Source organism: Falco cherrug, chromosome 4 (assembly GCF_023634085.1).
Source record: "Falco cherrug isolate bFalChe1 chromosome 4, bFalChe1.pri, whole genome shotgun sequence".
NCBI classification, from domain to species: domain Eukaryota; kingdom Metazoa; phylum Chordata; class Aves; order Falconiformes; family Falconidae; genus Falco; species Falco cherrug.
Window position 1 is genome coordinate 13917654 of NC_073700.1, and position 13534 is coordinate 13931187.

At 69.3% G+C, this 13534-nt stretch overlaps 2 protein-coding genes across 3 annotated transcripts; one reads left to right on the forward strand and one right to left on the reverse strand.

Annotated features, from left to right (window-relative positions):
* The first annotated feature begins 849 nt into the window (after positions 1 to 849).
* On the forward strand, positions 850 to 8476 carry DALRD3 (DALR anticodon binding domain containing 3). 2 transcript variants are annotated; one of them, XM_055708862.1, is made up of 13 exons: positions 850 to 1142; positions 4106 to 4392; positions 4476 to 4756; positions 5009 to 5067; positions 5164 to 5286; positions 5595 to 5665; positions 6277 to 6335; positions 6702 to 6784; positions 6868 to 6991; positions 7103 to 7161; positions 7272 to 7385; positions 7610 to 7678; positions 7915 to 8476. In XM_055708862.1, exons 1-13 carry the CDS (start codon positions 954 to 956, stop codon positions 8032 to 8034), a joined length of 1638 nt encoding a protein of 545 aa, XP_055564837.1. In that variant the 5' UTR covers positions 850 to 953; the 3' UTR covers positions 8035 to 8476. The 2 variants fall into 2 exon arrangements, with proteins under 2 accessions (XP_055564837.1, XP_055564838.1); XM_055708863.1 differs by lacking the exon at positions 850 to 1142 and adding an exon at positions 1342 to 4013.
* Positions 8373 to 13475, reverse strand: WDR6 (WD repeat domain 6). The gene is made up of 6 exons (XM_055708859.1): positions 13377 to 13475; positions 10879 to 13300; positions 10441 to 10536; positions 10123 to 10239; positions 9796 to 9914; positions 8373 to 9689 (listed from the first exon to the last, which is right to left on the reverse strand). The coding sequence occupies exons 1-6, from the start codon at positions 13441 to 13443 to the stop codon at positions 9199 to 9201; spliced, it is 3312 nt and encodes a 1103-aa protein (XP_055564834.1). The 5' UTR covers positions 13444 to 13475; the 3' UTR covers positions 8373 to 9198.
* Between the last annotated feature and the right edge of the window lie 59 nt (positions 13476 to 13534).

Here is a 13534-nt window from a genome sequence, read left to right on the forward strand (position 1 = left end):
CTGGGGGCCGAGCTGCCCCGGCCCTGCCTCGGCGGCGCGGGGGACCCGCCCGGGGTGCCCCGATCCCCGCCGCCGGGAGGGCCGCGGACCGGCCCGGGCTGCTGCGCCGGAGGCTGCGGGGCCGGAGGTGAGAGGGGAGCGGGCGGCTCCCGGTCCCGGGGCCCCGCCACCCCACGGGCGGCCGGGCCGGGCGTCGGGAGGGAGCGGGACCGGGGCCGGGGCCGGGGCCGGGCTGCGCTCCCGTCCCGCAGCCGCGGGGCGCCCGCCCGGCTCCGCACCCGGCCCCGGCCTGGCCCCGCCGGTGGCTCGGGGCTGCCCCGGGCTCGGCACGGCTCCCCGGCCGCCCTGCCGGCCCCGGCACGGTGTGCCACGCCGCGGGGTGGCCGCTGCCGGCCGGGCTGAGCCCCCGCCGCCACCTCCCCGCCCCGACAGGTGCCGGGGTCCTCGCCCCCCTCGCCCCAGGCCACACGCGGTGGGGCTGGCAGCAGCAGGGGACCGGGGGCGCGGTGGGGTGCCCTGGGGCTGGGGACCCACGTGTGTCCCCCCGTGCCACCCACCTGGGGCCAGCCGGAGCCCCGGCACCGCGGGGGCTACCAAGGGGCTCCACGGTGTCAGCGACGGGACCTTCCCCGCTGCCGCACCGCGTGGGCTGGGAGGCGTCGGGGATCCCCGGCACCCCGTGGCCAGGCACCCTCGGTCGACGGTCAGCGGCAGGGTCCCGGGTGCCCCTCGGCGAGCGCCAGCTGGAGCAGGTGGGGTTCCCCACACGGTTTCACTTCCCCCATGGCGAAGGCCCGTGGGCCGCCTCACCGGGCTGGCGGGTGGGCTGGAGGCGCTGGCAGCAGCGGGGGCCATGCGGTGCCGCCACCGGGCGCAGGTGCTGGGGCGGGTGCCCTCCCTCGGGGGTGGCTCAGGTTTCCAGGCCGCGGTGGGGGCCGCTGGGCTGGCACCAGATGCTCCAGCCCCACCGGGGCTTTGTTCGAAGCAGTTTCCTTTTGGCTCAGCCGTGCCGCCCTCCCCTTGGCACCCGGCCCACGGCGCGGGGGGAGCCGGCGGCACAACCCCAGCCTCTGCTCGCACCCCCAGCCACAACCAGCCCGGCTGCGGGCTCCCGTGCAGCTCGTCCGCCCTGGTGCCTGGCGGTAAGTCACCCTCTCCCCCCCTTGGCCTGCCAGCTGCCCCCCGGGTCGGGGTGGCGCGGTGGTGGCCCCTGTGCCCATCCCTCCTCGGCGCCGGCGCGGGCAACGGAATCCCAAAAGCAGCTGTCCCCGCTGTGCCCAGCTGCCCTGGGGTTTCGTTACCCGCGCTCCCGCCCCCGCCTCGCCCCATGTGCCCCTGCACCCCGCTGCCCGCCGCCCCGCGCTGGGCCAGGGGCGAGAGCCGCCTGCCCCGCTCCAGCCCCTCTGTGGGGCCAGGGCAGCGCATGGGGGCCACGCTGGGAGAAGAGGGGTGTCGGGATGGGGGTCACTGGCGCCCAGCCTCGCAGCTCAGACCTCCACGCCGGGGCTGGGGGCTCTCTGCTGCTCTCGTGCCCCTGACGGCTAAAAATAGCAGCTTGCTTCCTGGGGACTAACCGCCTGGGCGAGCGTGCCGAGCGGCAGCTGGCGTGGATGTGGCCACCTTCACCAGAGTGGTGCTGGTCACGAGATGCTGTATGTGCTTCCTGCTGCCTCCGGCCCGCGCCACGCTCTCCCTGGTGCCCGGCGGCCCCCCAGCGCTGGCAGGGGTGAGCAGTGCCCGGGCAGGATCCGTCCCCTAGAGAGAGACAGCTTTGGAATGACACGATCACTCCCGCTGAGCAGGCAGCCAGAGAGCCATCGGGGATGTCGTGTCTGTCCAAAGCTCTTTCCGAGAGCACCCCCTCCCCCGGGCCACTGTGCTGCCAGGCCTCGTGTGGGCTGCCTGTGGGGACCCCCGGCACTCTGGGGATGGGGACGGATCCAGCCTTGGACCCCACCCCAAGTGGTGACACGAGGTTGGAGTGTGCTCCCAGCCCGTGCCGGCGCGTCCCCTCTGGCCAGCTGGGCAGGGGTCGTGGGTGGCTCCTGCCCTGCAGACAGTCAGCAGTTGGTCTGGTGTGAGCAGGATTCTCAGATCACCTCTTGGCTGTGGGTGGTGCAGGGAGCACCCCGCCATGGCACGGCCCCGCAACGCTGCGGGGGACACCCAGGGCTGCGGGTTTGCCAAGGCTGGGGGCTGTAGCCCCTGGGCTTTAGAGCCCACGGAGCCCCAAGACGATTTGCTGTGTTTCTGGCAGAGGCCACGCGATGAGCTGTGCTGCCAGGATCTGCCCTCGCCCTGGCCCTGCCAGCACACAAGCCCTGGAGGAACCGGTTTGGGCCCTGCAGGCAGAGCGCCCCCCCCCCCCCAGCCTCATGGGGACAGGAAGGGAAGGGCAGGTCCCCAGCTCCGCGGGGACACATGCTCCCTGCTGCTGGTGGGACGTGGTTTTGGCGCTTCCTGATACGCACTCCTCACCGAGCAGGCCTGGTGGCATGGGGCTGGGGCACGCCGGGCCCTCGTCCCTGTCCCCGGATCAGAGCTGGCTTCGACTCCAGCCCCAGGGGGAGCCATATCGGTCGCTGCCTGCCTGTCTGCACTGTTCAGGGAGCCAGGCAGCTTTGTGGGCCCTCCACTCTTTCAGATCTATGCTTGAGATGCTACTGCTGTGGAGGAGCTCGGATCTGCACGTGTAATCAAGACCGCAATGGCACGATCTAATCGTTTCCAGCTCCTTCCTCACGGGGCTGATGAGTGGGATGCTTTGCTAATGTGCTAGGCAGGAGGGCAGCTCCTGGCACCCATCCTTCCTGCTGGGACCAGCAGAGCAGCCAGAGCTGGGGCAGCAAGCAGGCTCAGAGGAGGGCACAGCAGGGAGGGCACCCACAGCTGCTCATTGTCCTTCGCTGTGCAGAGCTCAGTTGCCTCACAAGTGCAGGTGAGGCTCCTCAACCATCTTGTCACACCCTAGCCAAGCCCTGGGCGCCTCAAGGGTGGCAAGGCTGAAATGGCAAGCCTGGGCCTGGCAGTTACTCTGTGCCCACAGCCAGGGTCTTCTGGTCCATCCAAAACCACCCGCCCGCCACGGCCCAGGGCTGCCAAACCTGCCCACGGGGCCCCTTGCTGCCCTGTGGCTCCCGGCAGCCCAGGGGCAGCTGCTGGCACTCAGCTGCACTTGCTGCCCGGGCAGCCCGTCTCCTGTGCAGTGGCAGCGGCTGCCTGGGCCTGTCCAGCCCTGGCACAGTCTCTGGCGCTCCTGCTTCTGCTCAGCAGCCAGTGGCTTCGGTTCTGGGCCCCCTTAGCGCCTGGGGACCGGCGGGAGCAGCCCAGAGGGGGCTGAGGAGCAGTGCCCCCTCCCCTCCGGGCTGGAGCTGCCCCTGGTCCCCAGCCCAGGGCTGCGGGGGGGCAGCGCTCCGCCCTGCTGGTTGTTGGCCCCGCAGCCTCCCCTCAGGGTGCCACCGCTGGCCCTCCGGCGGCCAGGCCATGCTGGCAGGAGGCTGTGCCGGGACCGGCGAGGGACTGGGGCCTCCCCAGAGGCCTTTGCGGAGGGCGGCAGTGCCGGGGCACACACCCTGCCGAGCCCCACCGCGCTCCTCAGGCACCGGGCACCCCGGCCCGCCGCACCCACCATGGCGGCCCGGCCCTGCCCGCCGCGCACATCATGGCGGCCCCGCGCCCACCGCCCCCAAGATGGCGGCCAAGCCCCGCCCGGCCCGCCCACGCCCAAGATGGCCGCCGGGGAGCACCGCGCGCCGCGCCCAAGATGGCGGCAACCTGCGCGCGCGGGCGTGTGAGCGGGCCGGTGATGTCACTTCCGGCGGACAGCGGCGGAAGCGGCGGCCATGGAGGCGGGCGAGGGCAGGCCCGAGGTGGCGGCGACGCTGCGGGCTCTGAACGGGGCGCTGGGTCGGCCCGCCGCGCTGTGGGTGAAGGAGAGTGGCGCCCGCAACCTGCGGCACCGGGACTTCCTGGCGCCGCGGGCCGCGCTGAGCGCCGCCTTCCCCGGGGGGCAGGTAGGCCGCGGCGGCGTGGGTCAGGCCGCGGCCAGGGCCTGCGGGCTGGGCCCGGTACGGTACGGGCCTGACTCTGCCGTCTCGCCCGGCAGGTGCCCGCTGACGTCGTGGCGGGAGTGACGTCACTGCGCGGCCCGGGGGTGCTGCCGGTGCGGGGCTGCGGGCACACGCCGGCGGGGCTGGCAGTGCAGGTGCGGCGCCCCGAGGCCTTCCGGCGCCTGCTGGGGCCCCCGCCCGGCCCGGCCCCGGCCCCGGCGGCGCAGGGGGGGGTGGTGGTGCTGCACTGCCCGGCCCTGCGTGGCCCCGCCGCCCTGCGGCTCCGGCACCTCCGCCCGCTCCTGCTGGCCGACCACCTGGCCCAGCTGCTGCGCACCCAGGGGTGAGTGCCACACCGCTGCCAGCGCCCCCCTCCCCCTATGCCGCAGGGTCGGCTGCCAGCGCCCCCCTCTCCCTATCCCGCAGGGTTGGCGTCTGCCTGGTCCCTGCCCTGGCTGAGGAGGGTGACCGGGAGCTCCTACGGCAGCTCCACGTCGACTGGCCCTCTGGCTCCGGTGGCTCGTCCCTCCCTGACGCTGTCTTGGCCTTGAAGCGAGCGCTAAGCCGGTCCCCCTGTGCCACAGCCTGTGAGCGGGGGCTGGACGCAGCCGTGCTGCCCGAGGATGTCATCTGTAAAGTGCACTTGAAGAGCTTCATGGAGCAGCAGGGCTTGGTGGGCTATGACCCCAATCTAGATGTCCTTCTGGGTGAGCCTCATAGTAGCTCTAGTGTGACAGCAGGGGGACAAATGGCTGCGAACAGGCCTGTTTCCTTTTTTTCCTGATTGGTTTTACAGAAAATAAGGGGGTGGTGATGTGTGTGTTGGATCCAAATTGCCTTCTCCTCTTACTCCCCTTCAGTCTGGTTAGAGCCAGAAATGCAGCCAGCCTGGGGCAGACCAGATAGTGGGGGGTGGCTAACCTTTTGTAGCCCACTCTGACTGTCCTTCCTTCTTTCAGTGACAGAGGGGAAGCTGTGGTCCCTGGCTGAGCTGCAGCAAGCCGTTCTGCAGTGCACGGTGAGTAACTGCAGCGCTGCCTGCCTCTCGCTTCCCGGACATCATTCCCTTACGTCACGCAATAGCATTTGAGCTCCCTGCTGTGCTCTGTTGCAGGCTGGAGGCCAAGGGAGCTGCTGCAGCATCATACACGTGGTGAGCTGTGAGGAGGAATTCCAGCAGCAGCAGCTGGATCTGCTCTGGAGGATTTTGGATCCGGGAGCCCACACGGCTTTGCAGGTGAGGAACCTCTGACCCTCCTCACTGTGGCCCCCAGTACCCTTGCGCTCGGCCAGGTTCCTTCAATCCCCACAGCAAATGCTGAGGCCCTTGTGAGGCTTCCCTTTCCCTTGGTGGCCTCCCCACACTCCTGCCAAGCCATGAAGCAGCATCTCGGCCCTTGGGATTTCAGTCCTAAGGAAGGGGGGCAGGAGAAGACCGCAGTGACACAGTGAGAACAGAGCTGGTTTTAGTCTGGTTCTCCTGCACTGTATTTTGGTGGAGGTCTGGAGTCTGACCTAAGCCCTGGCCTCTCCCCTCTCTTTCAGAAACACCTTGTCTGTGGGCCAGTGAAGGTGACAAACCCCCCATCGCCCATCGGGGCAGAGCAGTACTTTCAGTAAGTTGGTGTGTAGCAAGGTGCCTGCCAAGGCTCCCTGTGCTCTGTCTGGCCCCGTGGGCGCACAGGCAGCCACCCCGCAACACTGAGCGAGCTGGTGGTGCACAGAGTTCTGTGCAGTCCATCCATTCTGCTTTTCCTTGGCCTCAGGGTTGTTTCAAGAGGACTGGAGGTGCGGGATGGAGCCCCCAGGGCCCTCCCCAGTTGCAGTGGCCTCCTCCAGCTTCTGGCCCTCAGTTCTGCCAGAGGGCTGCCAGAAGGGAAGGCAGCTGCAGGGGCCGGGTGCTGCAGTGGTGCAGGACGGTGTCTCCCTGCCTTCACGCATTAGCAACAGCCCTGGCATGGGGGTGGCCCTTTCTCAGCCAAAAGGCAAAACTTGTCCCCAGTGCAGTGGCTTCCTTGCAGCCCTCTCCAGGCAGCGCCACAAGGGGCTGGCTATGGTGCAGGTGTCCCTGCCCAGCCTGCAGAGGTTTTGTACTGCTTTTGCTTGGCTGGGTTGCTGCTGCAGTTGGGAAGCCCTGAGCAGCCCAAAGGCTGGGGGAGCCCTGGGGCACTCTCTGGGGCCAGCTTAGCCCAGGGGTGGTGGCTGTGAGTGTCTGTGTTCCTCCCAGGCTCCGAAAGTGCCAGATGTACGAAGCTTCTGTGATGAAGTATGGGGAACTTGCGCAAGGTGAGGGTTTGCTCTGTGCCTCCATGCGCAGATGCTGCTCCATCCCCATCTCCACTGCTCCCACGAGTCTCCCCCCTCACCTCCGAGTCTGCAGCCAGTGGGGCTCTCCTCCCCTGCATGGTGCTCCCTCTCCCCTCCCTTATGGAGCCTGGTGCTGAGCCTGCTTGGGCGCAGGCATCTAAACTGCCACGCAGGGCATTGGCGCAGAGCAGCACCTGCAGACGGGGGCCAGGTCTGGGGAAATGTGGTGGTCCCCTGCTGCCACCTGAGCCCCCTGGCCCTAGGGCGGTTCCTGCCTGGGCGCTGGGGGTGACAGTACATTGGAATGGAGCAAGCTGTGTGTGATGCCACTTGTGTTCTCCACAGATGAGGCCTGGACTGAGGTGATTGATACCCTCACGGTGGCTGCCATCAGGTTTGAGATGCTGAGCACTGCTCACCGGAGTCAGGTAGGACAGGGCAGGCGAGCCGTGGGAATGGGGGAGCGGCTTTGGGCTGAGCAGCCTGGACTGTGACTTCTCCCTGCCCTCAGATCACCCTGGACCTGGAGGACAGCAGCATCTCCACAAAGGGAACCAAGAGCGGTGCCTTCGTGATGTACAACTGTGCCCGGCTGGCCACACTCTTCGCCACCTACCAACAGGCCGTGGAGCGGGGTGAGCACCAGCCCCGTGACCCCCCTCTTAACAGTCACTGCTGGGCCGTTCCTCATGCACGGAGCTGCAGGGGCTTCTCCGGGTGCAGTAACACTCCCGCCTCCATTCCAGGCACGTACCCACCTCTGCCACCAGCGTCGGAACTGAACTTCTCTTGCCTCCGGGAAGAGGTGAGTGCTGACAAGGGGAATGCAGGGACCTGCACGCCCTCAGCTCTGGTGGTGGATGCTGCTGGCCCAGGAGGATCCAGCCCTCTCTTACACACGTAATCCTTTCACAGGGCGAATGGCTCCTGCTCTTCAACTATCTCCTGCCCTTCCCTGAAGTCCTGCAGCAGGCAGCACAGCTACCGGCACCCACCAAGGGAATCCGGATCACAGCCAACACAGAGACAGTAAGTGCCACGTGCCGTAGCACCCATGGGTGCTGCTCCAACAGTCCTTGCCTAGGGCAAAGCTACATGCTGACAGGGTGCGGCCCACCGGTCAGTGATGCAGGGGTGGTGCCGAGGGAAGAGACTTTGGCACCAGTGGGGCTGCTTCTGCTGTGGTTGGGATGGGGCAAGGGCCCAAGGCCGGCCAGACCCTGCCATGCCAGCAGAAGCCGTCTGTCTTGCAGGTGTGCAAGTTCCTGATCCAGCTCAGCATGGATTTCAGCTCCTACTACAACCGGGTGCATGTCCTGGGGGTGAGTTGGACAGCCCAAGCCTGCAGGCTTGCGGCCCTGCAGTCCTTCCTGGGGCTGGACTCCAGTTGTGGGGCAGCTACGTGGGGAAGGGGGCTCCAGGGTGCCAGCAGTGTGATGCAGCCCAGCACCAGCCCCTGGATGCATACAGGGGGTGCAGAGGCAGCAGTGCCTCTAGGGCTAGCCTGTCAAGGGGCAGCATGGCCACCAGGCTCAAGTTGCTGCTGGTCTCCCTGCAGGAGCCGTTCCCTCACCTCTTTGACCAGATGTTTGCCCGCCTCCGGCTGCTGGGAGCAGTGAGGGATGTGTTCCACAGTGCACTGGCGACTCTGCACCTCCCTCCTCTCAGCCAGATCTGAGCCACCACTGAAGGGCTGTGCCGAGGTGCGACAGGCACCAGGACAACATGCCATGAGGGGAAGGACAGGGCACGTCCTCCCTGGCAGGGTGAGGGGCTGCCCCACCGTCGGGCAGGGAGTCGGGACATGCCTCAGCCCCACGCAGGTGCTCCCCGCCACCCGTGCCATTTGAGGGTTTGGCCGCTCGCCACCTGCAGCTGTGCCGGGCGTGGGCGATGGGCGCCCTGCCACATCCACGCCAGCAGAAGCGAGGACGCCTGTAGCAGCCGGCAAGCCGGGCTGTGGAGTATGAGGGAAGGTGGCACCAGGGACCAGTCACCACAAAGCCAGACACCAACTTTGCTTCACTCAGAGCCATGTATTGAAGGTTGCTCCGTGCTGGCAGGGAGCTGCTGAGGCTCAAGGCTTGCTTGAGCTGGACAAATACACTTGTTGCTGGACAGAGGCCGTGTGTGAGTCTGACCCCAGCAGTGCACCTTGCTCCAGGCAGGGCTGGGGCCACGTGCCGCTGTTTGTCCTTCTCCTTCTCTTGCTGTGCAGGAACAACCCGCTCAGCTCGAGGCAGCGCTCTGGGGGTGGGGTGGCCAAGCCCAGGCTGGCACAGCCCCCCTCGTCCTGCAGGCTGCTGCTGCAGCGGATCTGTGCTCCTGGTGAGCTCCACTCATTTCTGCAGAGTCCCCAGCACCGCGGGGCCCGGGCCATCGCACGGGGCCGTGTTGCGGGGAGCAGAAGGCTGCAGCCTGCTGTGTGCCAGACCAGCGCCTGACTAGTCTTGGCCACCCGCGGCCCTCAAGCTTCCAGAGCTGGGCCCTGGTGCTCAGCACCCTCCTGAGCAGGTTGCTCTCTGGGACCAGGGCTGGACAGCCCGGATGTGGGTCCCTCGCACCTTGGGGAGGAGGAGCTTCTCCGGGGCAGGGTGGGCTGATGACCACACTCTATTGCCTGGGGAGCAGCAGGCTTGTCCACGAGGGGTCACATCTGCCTTCTCCCTTGAGAGCACCGGCCTTGAGCACCCCAGATGTGGCTGTGTTGTCTGCGAGGGAGCCGAGCACGCCTGTCCCCTCAAGAGGGGCCACATCGCCATGCAGACTGTGTGACCACATCACAGGGGCTGCGGTGACGGGCAGAGCACAACCGCAGGGTGTGTGCTGCTCACCTGTCCCATTACTGGGGAGCCTCTGGTGGAGGGGGCTCGGGGGGGGCCATGCCACACAGCATCTCCAGGCCCTGCCCGCAGAGCACGCAGTAGTACCGCAGCTGCCCCCCAGCCTCCCTCACCTCCCAGCAGTCCAGCTCGGCCAGGTCAGGCACGTGGAAGAAGGTGGTGCTGAGCTCGTCCAGCCCGCCCGGGTGCCGGTGCCACAGCGTCAGGCGCTGGTCCACGGAGGCAGAGAGCAGCAGGTCTGGCCGCAGCACCCGGATCCCTGTCACGTGGGCAGCGTGGGCACAGGGCCGGGCCACCCGTTCCAGGACGTGCAAGCAGGTCCCCCCTGCGGCCTCTCCCCCGCCCAGGGCCACCTCCAGCAGGCAGACGTGAATGGAGCCATCGTCGCTGCCGCTGGCCACCAGGTAACGTCCCTCCGGCATCTCGCGGATGTGAAGGCTGTTCACACCGCAGCTGTGGGCCATGATGGTGAGCAGCGGTGTGCCCAGGGCTGGGAAAACAGGAGAGTAACTGTCACCTTGGTCAGAGAGAGCAGAGGAGCCACCAGCGTGGCCTCCCTTGGGAGGCAGAGCAGAGCTGCCGGTAGCTGCACCCACCCAGGGGCTGCATCTCTCCCTCTGCTTGCTGCAGGGTGGCCGCCGCCTCCGCGATGGGGCTGGTGATGTCCCAGAAGGCGATGCTGCCATCGGTGGCTGCACTGCACAGGAGGTGCCTCCTAGAAGGGACATGTTGGGGGAGCCTCTGGCCATAGCCCTGTGGCGGGCAGACCCAAGGGTCCCCATCAAGACCTGGGGAAGTGGCAGAACAGCCCCTGCGGACTGACTTCTCCCTTCCCTCCGCCTGCTGAGCTGCTGGCTGCCTTCCCTGCAAGTACAAACACTTCCCAAAGTCTCAGCAGCTGCAGCACAGCGTTCAGGGCTCACCTCTCCCCTCCTGCCCGCGTGTACAGAAACGCTTCCACCTTCAGCACACAGCGCTGGTGGTGAAACGACTCTGCCACCAGCACCAGCTTCCGAGCAGCCTCCAGCAGCCCAAAGACCCTGTGATGGGGCAAGGAGGCAGTTGGCTGTGGGAGAAGCGGGCTCCAAGCACCTCTACCCCCACTTGCCACCATGCGCCATCCTGCTCCCAGCTCCCAGCTGGCTATATCCATGGCAGCAGCCTCTCCTGCAGAGCCTGCTCTGCTCCCATCGCCAGCCCCAGCTCTGCTCTCCCTGCCAGGCCCAGTGACGGCTCCTCACCGGACTGATCCGTCGCTGCAGGCAGCAGCCAGGAACTTCCAGGGCATGGGCAGCTGCTTGGTGCTGGTCCCAGGAATGACCGAGAGGGACATGTACCTGCAGCAGACACATGATGCTTGCTGCCTCAGGACGCCTGCAGCCCCAGGGATGCAGGTGGCCCAGCAGAGCAGCCCAAGCCCAGCGTGGGATGCAACTCTGAGCAGTCAGAGATAACGAGAAAAAGACTGAGCCTTTCCCTAGGCCCAAAGGCCCCTTGAGGCCCAGCCACTGGGCACAGGACACCAGGGGTGCGTGCACAAAGCCACGCTGGCTCCTTCTGCCTCAGCAGGGCCCACAGCCGCACAGAGCAGGTATCCCAGTGGAAACCAGTGCTGTTTCCAATACCTGTCCGGACTGTGGCCACTGCTAACCCTGCCCTGGGCAGGCCCTGAGCATCACCTTGTCTCTGGATCCATCTTGATGAGCTTGTGCCTGTTCTTCTTCCGCTCCCAGTGCTCGTCCAGGCGGTGGGAGCCCACATGGATGACCTGGCAGGCCACGGCGCTCTCGGAGGCTGGGTCCCTGGCACACAGCAGCCGGTAGCACTCGATCTGTGCCCGGCCACCCGCAGAGAAGAGCAGGACAGACAAGCCCTCATCCCCGAAGCCTTTGTCCCCAGGTCCCACGGAACTGGCCAGCGCTAGAGCCCTCACACTGGAAACATGATCACTGAGCCGGGCAAGGGGCACGGCCGCCCGGGAGCACTCGCTGAGCACCAGGATGCAGGCCATGGTGTCCTCACTGCCGGTGACGAAGATGTTAAGGGTGGCATGGCCAGGCACCTCCACCGCCCCCAGACGCCGCACACAGGTGATCTCCCGCCCGTGCAGGGAGGCCAGGAGCACCTGCTGCTCACAGGGCTCGGCGTCGCGGTGGTACAGCATCACGTCCCCACACTTGATGAAGGCGAAGGCCTCGGCCAAGGGGCTGCTGTAGTAGCTCCAGGAGCGATGCCCCCCACCGCAGGGGATGCAGTGGAGATTCTCGCCAGTCCTGCTGCTCCACACCACAAAGTTGTCAGCGTGAAAGCCCATCACGAGCAGGTCCCCGTCCGGGGTGAAGCGCAGCTCCTCGATCCACTGCAGCCCTTTGCAGGGCCTGTGCTTCCGCAGAACCTCCAGTTGCTGGTCCCGCAGGCGGAGCTGGCGGTAGACGCCATCCCGGCCGGTGCTGTAGATGTAGTCCCCGTGGCAGGTCACCGAGGTAACCCCTGTCTTCCCATGGAGCCCGAAGAGCACGGACACCGGGGCCTCAAGGGGAAGAGCCCCTTTGTGCACCAAGCGAGAGGTCTCCGACTCGCTGCTGGAGCCCTCGCCGCCTGGGTTGGTGCCACTGCAGGTGATGCCAGCGCTTTCCGCAGCCCGGCCCGAGCAGCCGCTGCAGGGGAAAAGGAGGAGGGAGCCACGGCGGTCCCCGCAGAGCAGGAGCCCTGCCCGGGGCAGGAAGGCGGCGCAGGTGTGCCAGCGCTGCCGGCAGGCGGGCAGCAGGTACCGCCCCATCAGCCGCACGCCGGGCGCCCGCCCGGGCCGGTGCGCGACGTCCAGCCACAGCAGCTCCCCGTCGGGCCCGGAGGCCAGGAGGGCGGCGGCGGCGGGGGGCAGCCCGGGCCGGGGGGCCCAGCCCAGCCCCCGCACGGCTCCCTCGAACGGCCGCAGCCGAGCGGCCGCCCCGGGGCGGCTCAGGGCGAACAGGAGGAGGCGACCGTCGCCGCCGGCCAGGGCGCAGAGCGCCTCGTCCCCGCCGGGCAGCGGGGCGGCCGCCAGCACCCCGCGGGGCCCGGCGGCGGCGGCGGGGGGCAGCACCGGCGCCCAGCGCCCCGCCGCCGCCTCGTAGGCCGCCAGCTCGCCCGCCTCGCCCAGCGCCAGCACCCGCCCCGGCCCCGCCAGCAGCACGGCCCGCGGCCGCCCCGGGGCCCCCAGCGGGATCGCGCCCGGCGCCGCACGCCGGGGCCGCCACAGCCGCACGCCGCCGTCGTCGCCGCCCGTGGCCAGGCGGCCGCCGGCGGGCAGCAGGGCCAGGGCGCGCAGGGCCCCCCGGTGCCCGCGCCGCGCCCGCCGCACGCCGCCGCCGCCGTCCCACTCCAGGCAGGCGCCGTCCTCCCCCGCGCTCACCGGGTGCGGCCCCCGCAGCGCCACGGCGGCCACCCGCGCCCCGTGCCCGTAGCACACCAGCAGGCAGGCGCCCGCCCCGCCGCCCGCCCCGTCCCCGTCGCCCAGCTCGCCCACGGCCCAGAGCCGCACGCTGCGGTCCTCGGAGGCGGAGGCCAGCAGCCCCCGCGGCGCCGCGTAGCACAGCGCCAGCACCGCGCCCCGGTGCCCGCGCAGCCGCTGCCGCGGGGCCGCCGCCGCCGCCGCCCGCCACACCACCACGGTCCCCGCCGCCGTGCCGGCCGCCAGCGCCAGCCGCGCCCAGCCCGTCCCCGCCAGCACGGCGCAGCGCAGCGCCCCGGCCCCGCCGCAACTCGCCCGCTGCAGCCAGCACCCGCCGCCCCGCCACTCGTAGAGCGCCACGGCCCCGCCGCTCAGCGCCAGCGCCAGCCGCCCGCCCGCCGCCCAGCGCGCCTCCCACACGCGCGCCCCCAGTTCCCGCGCCGCCCCGCCGCCGCACGCCGCCAGCTGCGCCCCGCCGCCCGGTCCGCCGGCCCGCACCGCCAGTACCGCCAGCCAGCGCCCGCCGAAGGCCGCCACCCGCCTCGCCGCCCCGGGGCCGCGCTCGGCCCGCAGCCCCAGCACGCTGGCCTCACGCAGCACGCTCCGCCGGCCCGCCGCCGCCGCCGGCCCGCCGCCGCTCAACCGGAACGCCACCACCTCCGGGCCCGTGCCTGCGGGACACCGCGTCAGCCGCCGCCGCCGCCCGGCCCGGCACATCCCCATCCCCGTCCCCGTCCCGCCGCTCACCCGCCAGCAGCACGTCCCCCGCGAACTCCAGCGCCGTCACCGGCGCCACCAGCGCCACCGACTCCATCTTGCCGCCGCCGCCGCCACCCGGCCCGCCGCCCATTGGCTGAGCCCCGCGCGCCGCTCCCGCCCCGCCCGCTGCCCATTGGCCGCACCCT